We start from the raw sequence: 8,529 nt of genomic DNA, 5'->3' as shown, positions 1-8,529 counted from the left end.
CCCGGTTAGATAAATCACACAGAAGACAAAGGCTGTACGATCTCACTTATATGTGGAGTCTAAAAACAAAATCAACACAAAACCAAACTCACAGAAAAAGAAATCAGACTTGTGGTTACCAGAGGCAGAGGATTGGGGGACGGGGAAACCAAGGAAGGTGGCCGAAAGATACAAACTTTTAGTTATAAGATAAATAAGAACTAGGGGTGTAATGTACAGCATGATGACTATGGTTAACACTACCATATGGTGTATAGGAAAGTTGTTAGGAAAGTATATCATGAGTTTTCATTACAAAAAGAACAATTTCCCCCTTTTTTTCCCCGTTTTTTATTGTATCTATATGAAAGGATGGATGTTAGCTGAACCTATTGCAGTAATGATTTCACAATATATGTAAATTGAACCATCATGTTGTATGCCTTAAACTTGTATAGTGATGAATGTCAGTTATTTTTTTCAATAAAACTGGTGAAAAATACGAGAATGAAAACTGTGTTAAGGGTACTGAAAGAATCAAAAGATGATTTTGTGCCTCAAGAGTTTGAGGTGGGGGCTTCCCTGGTGGTGGGGGATAGGAGTTCGGTTTGATCCCTGGTCTGGGAGGATTCCACATCCCACGGAGCAACTAAACACAGGCTACTGAGCCTGAGCTGAAGCGCTCGCCAGCTGCAACTACTGAGCCTATGTAGAGCCTGTGCTCCGCAACAAGAGAAGTCACTGCAGTGAGAAGCCCCTCCTCGCTGCAGCTAGTGAAAAGTCCGCACGCAGCAAGAAGACCCAGGGCAACTGAAAATAAATAAGTAAAAATTAAAAAAAAAAGAGTTCGAGGTGGGCTTCATACAGGAGTCGACTCTAAGGACTGTCCTTAGGTGGCTATCAGAAAGTGAAGGGCCCAGGAACTTCATATTTGGAAATACGAGAGCTAATTGGGGTGAGGGATTAAGGAGAAAAAACTGGATTGGTAGGTGGTGGCAGATTGTGACAGGTACAAACGTCAGGGTGAGGGAACCAAATATCCATGAAAAGTCCATGATTTTTGAGGAAGTATCACAGCTTATGGAAGCTATTTTTTTAAAAATTTCACTTTTTTTTTTTTTTAAATGTTGAAAAGGCCAAAGAATCCATGCCAGACTGTCTCAAAACAAGGGAGGGAAAAAGAAGGGAGATCAACAGAACTCTCCTTTTCCCTTTTCTCCAAACACTAGGGACACATTATTAACTCACTTTGATTTTTAAAATCTTTATGGTCAGATATGATTTTGAGTGCTTCAAAAGTTTTTCCTTTGTGGAGGCCAGCTGGAGACTGTTGCCTAGGTATCTCAAGGGGAGAATTGAGGTTATATCTCTCAACCTGGTATCACCAAAATACCACTGGTAATCTATCTATCCACACACCTATTCACCCACATCTACTCATCCATCCCACCAGCTAACAAACATCTTTTTGAGTGCCCACCACATGCCAGTTTCCACGCTGTGCACCCAAGTCACCACAGTGAACAACACTGTCCTTTCCAGTGTACGTAACTGTGCTGGGGGCAGGAGAGATTAAACACAAATGGCAAAACTTTTCTAACTGTCACAGATGGGAGATGAGTACTTGGGGGTTCATTATGCTATTTTTTTTCTGCATTTTGGTTTGACAATTTTCATAACAAAGTTAGATAACTACTTCTCAAGCAAGGAAGCTAGATTTGACAGATACCTATATCCCAAGGGCAAGTTCAGCTTTGAAGTTACACTCAAGGTGTTAGTGGAAGAGAAGTCCTTTGGGGAGGGTGCAGGGGGTGGTGGGGAAACGCTTCTTGGTGGAACTGTTCTCTGAAAGTACTTGCTCAGATTGACTCAAGAATCCGGAAACCACCGGCCTGAATTGGCTTCAGCTGCCTTGGGAAGTGCTAACAGTTCAAAGTCAAGAGTTAAAAACTAGTCCCCTATCCCCAGTGGCTTATCTACCCCCCCCCGCCCCTCGGCTTCAACTCATCAGATCTGAGTAGATAATCAGGGTTAACCAACGTCTCCTGAGCACATACAATGTGCCTGGCACTATGCAAAGGCTTTTGGGTTAGATTCCACTCGCACCATCTTATAGAGAATGGAATAGGAGTCTTGAGAATTCCTCAAGGTAGGAGGAACCTGACCCTATCAAGCAAGAGCAATTCAGGAACCCATTCCTCCCAATTCCAAATTGTGCGCAATAGATCAGAAACTTGTGATCAGTTTGCTTCGTGGCTTTGAGCAAGTCACCGGGCCTTCCTAATGTGAGTCGATTTCTCTATCTATAAAAGGGGTACAGTAAAACCTTGTAAGTTTCTTTCCTTTTTTTTTTTTTTAAAGGACCAGAGACCTTTACTGTCAAGATCGTGGCACGAAGCGAGGGCTCCATAAATGGCAGCCATCATTCCTGGCCAAGCGCGGGCGCATCCTCCCGGGCGCGCCTCCCGCTGGGCCCCTCGGGACAGACCGGGCCCGCCTCCGCGGCTGTAGTCTCGCAGGGCTCGCGGCAGGTGGCCCTGCATCTGGGTGCCCACGCCCCAGAGAGCGGGGAGCGCGGGCGGATTGGATGACCAAGGTCTCCCCTGGAGGATCCCCCCGCCCCACTCCACACGCCCGGCGCAGGTGAGGTTTCCGGCCCAGGCCACGGGGACAGCGACCTTAACAGAGGTCGAGGCGGACTGCCCAGCTCGCGCCGGGAGAGGGGTCCTGGGGACACCCCCTCCCTCGCCCACATTCACCCCAGGGCCAGCCCCGGCGCCCGGGCCCGCGGGCTGCGCGCTCTGCGGCTGCGAAAACCCGGAGAGGCGGATCGGAGCGCGCTCGCAGCCAACTCCTCCGCGGTCCGGCAGCCGAGCTGGGCATGCTCAGTGTGGCCGCCGCGCCGCCGTCCGCCAACTCGGAAGCTCGCGCTCCTCGGCCGTGGGGGCGAGAACGCCGGCGGCGGCGAGCCGGCGTCGTCCGCCGCCCCCAGACAGTGGCAAACTTCGCGGCGTCCCCGGAGCTCGCCCGGGCGAGACTGATACCTTACAAACCAGATCAAATCCAGTCACCTCCCCCCCTCCCGCCGCCCCTCATCCCAACCCGAATCATGGAGGCTGCGGCCGCCGAAGTGCCGCCGCTGCCGGCAGCCCCTGCCCACTAGCCGGGGACCAACAGGTAAACTGTCGGTGGCGGGGGGTGGTGGTGGGGAGGAGCTGCGGTCGGGTGAGGGTGGGGGGCGGCGGGCTGAAGGAGCCCGAGACGCCCGCGGGCTCGCTGCCCCCGTCGACGCTCGCTGCCAACCCTCTTCGCGCCCCCTTCCTTCCCCAGCCCCTGGAGGGGCAGCAAAGGGTTAAGTCGGCCCCGAGCCACCGTGAGCACGGCCCCCTCCAGCCGCCGCGACCGCCAGCAGCGCTGCTCGGCGCCTGCCCGGAGCCGCCGAGGGCACCGGAGCCGCGGATGCGCCACCGGAGCCCGGCGGGCGTCTAGGAGGCACTGGCTGCTTCCCCACCGTCCGCATGCCTGTCCCTCCCCAACCCCCCTCCAGGCCAGTCTCCCTCCCAGCCGGGTCCGCGCCCAGGTGGCGGGGTCTGCGGGGCGCGTGGCGAGCGGGGGAAGGGTCCCTGTCTTAGAAGGAGGGGCGGGGGCGGGCTGCTCCTCAGTCTCTTCTCGGGTTAGGCGGGCCACCCTCGCCTAGGGCGAGCACTTGAGCCACCCGCCTGGGGCGCCAAGAAAAGTTTTTTTCCCACCCCCTCCCCTGTGCCCCTCCCCCATCCCCACCCTGCTCCCGGCAGGGGTGGGTTTGGGTCCATTGGTGAAAAAAGTCACACGTTCCCATCAGCTGCTCCTCCCCCCTGGGGACAGGGTGGCGGGGTGCGGGGGGGCGCGGTGGGTGGAAAGGGAGGTCGGCGCCGCGGAAGACCCCGGCGGACCTCCAAGCTCTCGGGTGGCGGTGAGTCCCGGGGGGGGGGGGGCTCCAGCGCAGCAGGGTGCCCGCCGAAGGCTGCCCCCATCAGTGCGTGTCTGCGTGCCGGGCAGCGGCAGCATCCAACCTGCTTTATTCCTGCCTGCAGCGCCACAGCGAGTGAGCGAGCGAGGAGGGGGGAGAGGGAGTCTGTCTGCAAAGTGCTGCTCCCTGGTGCTCAGAGGCGGCTGCTCCAGCTCCAACTCTCATTCATTTCGCCGGTTAACATGAGAGATCATGGCCGCCTTCGGGCTTCTCAGCTATGAGCAGAGACCGCTGAAACGCCCCCGGCTCGGGCCGCCAGATGTCTACCCGCAGGACCCCAAGCAGAAGGAGGTAAGGGCGCCGGCGGCCTCCCCGGCAAGCGGGGCTGCGCTCCGCAGCGCTGACCCAGGGCCAAGTTGGCCCAGTGGGCATCGCCGGCGCTGCGGGGGAAGGGTCTGCAGAGAGGGACTGGCGGCGGGGGCCGGAGCGGGGGGGAGGTGCTGGGGGGACCCCTGGGGGGCGGAGACCAAGCAGCTGTCAGGCCCCACGCTCCCCTGGGGCGTTCGCTCTCCGGGTGCCGGGTCGCTTCCCGGTTACCGGGCCTTGCGCGGCGCAGCCGGGCGCTTCACCCGGTTCTTCCTTGCGGAAACCCTCTTGCTCCCTCTCTCCCGCCTCTGCCTGCCTTATTTTTCTCCCCGCCGCTTCGGTAAATCCTCGTAAACTTTTTGAAAAATGTTGGAATGCAGTGCCTCCGACACAGGTCTTGGGTTTTGCGCCAGCTGAGCAGGGACGGGGGGTGGGGTGGGTTGGGGAAGACCTTTTCTGTTCAAATTTTGCACTTTGGAGTGGAAGTCGGTTTTGTCCAGGTGATGAATATTTAGCTGTTTGAAAGTACTTTTGTCTCCCCTCTTCCCTTTAAAAATCAATTTAACAGGGAAACACTGATTTTCTTCCCCAGAGGCGATTGGCTTAACTGCTGGAGGCTGTTTTGTATATGTAAAAGCAGTCAGGTTACCTTGGAAGGGAATGGGTCCCCGGGTTGCTTGTTTCTTTGAGTGAAATTAGAGAAACCTTCACTCTTGAACTAGCCTCAGTGGCCAGAGTAACCATGGTATTTTGTAGTCATGTATATGTTTGTCAGTAGTTAACAAGTAATTATGTAACAACTCTCCAGTTATAATGATCACCCCTGGCTACACAGTTTGCCCAGGGATTTGCTTTTTTTTTCTTTTTTAAGATCACCTGCTACCCAGCTGTGCTTTGAGTTTGCCAGCTGCAGCCCACCCCTCCTCTGTTTTTTCTTCAGCTAAACATGAGAGCACACTCTTGCTGGGAACCTAAAAAGCTTCTATTAAAAGTTTACAGGGCCACTAATATCATAATAGCTCTCATCCTCTGGAGAAGGGGACAACAGAGGATGAGATGGTTGGATGGCATCACCCACTCGAGGGACATGAGTTTGAGCAAGCTCCAGGAGTTGGTGATGGACAGGGAAGCCTGGCATACTGCAGCCCCTGGGATGGCAGAGTTGGACACACTGAGTGACTGAACTGAATATCACAGAAAGGGCTTTGTAAAGAAGCCGAGGAGGGTCCTTAAGACTTCCCTTTTGATAAATGTATCTGTTTCAATAATAGAGGAAGAATGCTTGTTCTGGTTAAACTGTTCTGTTGATAATGTTTCACAAGGATAACGAGTGACAACTCCTTTTAGAGGTTTAGCATGTTAAACCTGTGGAGTAATTCAGATAGAAGCTGGGAAGGTTTGACAAGTGGTTCTCAGTGGAGGGTTAACTGGAGGACAGGAGTTTGAGATTTTGCAGATTTTCCCCCACCCATCTCTCCCTACTACTCCTACCCAGAATAAAGTTCAATGTTACAGATGGAATAACAAACACTTAACAACTGGGTGTAAAGGAAGTTAATAACAGACATTTGTGGCAGAGGATTATTAAAGTTTTGCCGGGGGTCAGGGACACTGGCTGATTTTCATTATCATGTAATCAATGCTTCATCACATCTTACCAGAGGGCAGCATAATTGATAGCATCTCCCCAGTTAAGAGACTTCTCAGATGGTGCAGTGGTAAAGAACCTGCTTGCCAGTGCAGGAGACGTAAGAGAGATGCAGGTTCGATGTCTGGTTCAGGAAGATCTCCTGGAGAAGGAAATGGCAACCCACTCCAATATTCTTGCCTGGAAAATCCCCCGTGGACAGAGGAGCCTGGCGGGCTACACCGTCCATAGGGTCGCAAAGAGTGGGAAATGACTGAGCAATTGAACACACTAATACATCCTTCCTCCTCCTGTTTTCTTGTTAAGGAATCAGGACCTGGGATGCCTTGTGGGACTATTTAACATTTATTCCTCAGGTCAACACTCATTCAGAATTGGGACCTCTCTGATTTTGGGAAAAATTAATTTTGGATTTTAGGGTGTCATGACAGTTCATGGAACTCTAAAACTAGAAGTGACCTGAGAGCTCACTTTTTAGAACTTCTTTTGACGAAGTGAGGCCCAGTAGAGTTTACCTGACTCTAGGTGTGTGGTTAAGGGTTAAGCAGCGGAATTGGACCAGCAAAAATGGTGTCTTCTGTCAAGACCAATACTGTGTTAAGGGTGATTTATGCTAAATTGTGTTGTTCTAATGTTATTCCCTTTCCCTGGAGGCAACCAACATTTTATTTCTCTGGAGCAGAGTCAGAGTTATGTGGGGCTGTAGCCAAATTTGAATACAATATGGAACAGGTGCTTGGCTGTTCGGGGCGGGGCTGTGGTGAGCAGTGTTTCACAAGCTTCGGTTATTTATGCCTTGCCTCAAGAGTTCTCTCCCTCCATCACCTGTACTTCCAATTTTTTCTTTTCCTTTTAGGAAATGTCTTCTGTTTCTTAAGCAGTAATTCACAAGACGTCATGGATTTGATGTGATATATAAAAATTCATATGAAATCATGTCTATATCTCATTTAAAATTTTATTTATTTGATATTACATATGATTATTTGTCCTGAAACAAGACCATAAATATTAAAACTTTAAAAACTTCAGTGGAAACCATTGGTGTAGTCCATCAGAGAGACTTGCCCCAGATTGTGGGAAATGCTGACTTTAATATAGGCAGACCCGGATTTGGGTTCTGGTTCAACCTCTTTTCAATTGTGTGGCCTTCGGCAAGCTGTATAACTCCTCATTTGTAAATTAGTATAATTGTGCTGTTCAGAAAATTTTAAGCACTCTGGTTCTAAACCTATTACATTTTTTGTGAGGAAAAACCCTCCTCTTGGTAAAGCTATTCTTATGACTGTAACTGCAGCTTTTATTGTTGTTAACTGGTGCTAATAGTGTTCTGGAAACTAGTTCCCAGGGGACAGGATGGAAACTTGCATGAAGACCTCCTGCAGAGAAGTGTGTGTGTGTGTGTGGGGGGGCGGTGGGGAGGGGTGAGGGGGGAACTGGAAGCTTTAACTTGCTTGATCAATTGATTCTGTTCATTTGAGAGCTTGCCATGCCTCAGTGCTCCACAGGACTTGAGTATATCTTGTATTAAAATACTTTATCCTCTGTCCTCAAGCCTTGAAAACAGGGCCTGAGAAAACTGCAAGGGCTCCTTGATTCCTCCCCCTCCTCTCTTAAACCCGCCCGTCTTGTCCAGTCGGTTTCCCAACTACGTTTCCAACCACCTGCTGCTCTCCAGCTTCACCAGTATGCTTGACTTCTTTTCTGCTTCAGGCTGACTCTTCTCTGCCCCAGGGCTCCTACACGTGCCACCTGGATCCCATCTGCCTTTCCACCCTCACGTGCCACCTGGATCCCATCTGCCTTTCCACCCTCACTGCACCATTCCACCTCGCTCTTCTCACCCAAGCCTGTGGTTAGGAGGGTAAGCTTTGGAGCCAGTGTGCTTGGGTTTGAATCCCGGCTCTGCTGTTCACAATACTTCTTATGCTCTTCGTGCCTCAGTGTCCCCTCTTGCAGACTGGGAGTGAGAATACTTCCTTCTCCGTAGGCCTGTTGGAAGATTATATGGATAATAAACATAAAACACTGAGACCAGAGTAAGGCATGGTTTCAACACCCAAATGTTTGTTGTTCTAAACTCCCATTGGCCTGCTGCTTCATCATTCAGGTCTCAGCCCAGCAACCTCCTCAGAGGCCTGCCTAGTATAAGTATGTAATTTGTAATTATGTATTTATCTGCGTGTTGCCCCCTGCCCCTGGTGGATCAGTTTCTCCAGGGCAGGGACGAGAGCCGTTTAGAAATCACGGAAATACGCAGCGCCTTCTGCAGTTGGTTCCTAGGATGCCTAGGGCGAAGGTACTTGTAGGAATGTAGGCACGAAGTGGGAATGAATGAAGAGAAATCTGGTAACTGAGGGGTGGGTGGGGTGTTAGGGAAAGTCTAGGTTAAAGCAGCTTCCTTGTTTGGAGGCTACAAGGCTGAAACCAGAGGGAAACTGTAGTATTATGAAGGAAGAGGAGTTTTTACTTCTGGGGTAGAAGAGGCCTTAAACAACTGAATAATAGTAAATGTTTTTAGGAAATCAAATTAGTTAGAAAAATAGGTTGGGGCAGCAGTGAGATTTCTAGGCATTGGGAGCCATAG

At 51.1% G+C, this 8,529-nt stretch overlaps 1 protein-coding gene across 12 annotated transcripts in view; it reads left to right on the top strand.

Annotated features, from left to right (window-relative positions):
• The first annotated feature begins 2,486 nt into the window (after nucleotides 1-2,486).
• MED12L (mediator complex subunit 12L) overlaps nucleotides 2,487-8,529 on the top strand; it is a 360,384-nt gene continuing 354,341 nt past the window's right edge. For 9 of the 12 annotated variants that reach the window (XM_060394800.1, XM_027959291.3, XM_042235591.2 and 6 more), the window contains exons 1-2: nucleotides 2,861-3,156; nucleotides 4,053-4,279. In XM_060394800.1, coding sequence (XP_060250783.1) covers nucleotides 4,181-4,279 — 99 coding nt within the window. In that variant the 5' untranslated portion in view covers nucleotides 2,861-3,156; nucleotides 4,053-4,180. Of the gene's footprint in view, nucleotides 2,623-2,860; nucleotides 3,157-4,052; nucleotides 4,280-8,529 lie in introns of those variants that run through there. The other 3 variants (XM_060394814.1, XM_060394799.1, XM_060394794.1) reach the window with 1 other exon arrangement.

This window comes from Ovis aries, chromosome 1, assembly GCF_016772045.2.
Source record: "Ovis aries strain OAR_USU_Benz2616 breed Rambouillet chromosome 1, ARS-UI_Ramb_v3.0, whole genome shotgun sequence".
In the NCBI taxonomy this organism is placed as follows: Eukaryota; Metazoa; Chordata; class Mammalia; order Artiodactyla; family Bovidae; genus Ovis; species Ovis aries.
The sequence above is the reverse complement of the archived record's forward strand: the minus strand, read 5'-3'. Positions and strand labels throughout refer to the sequence as shown.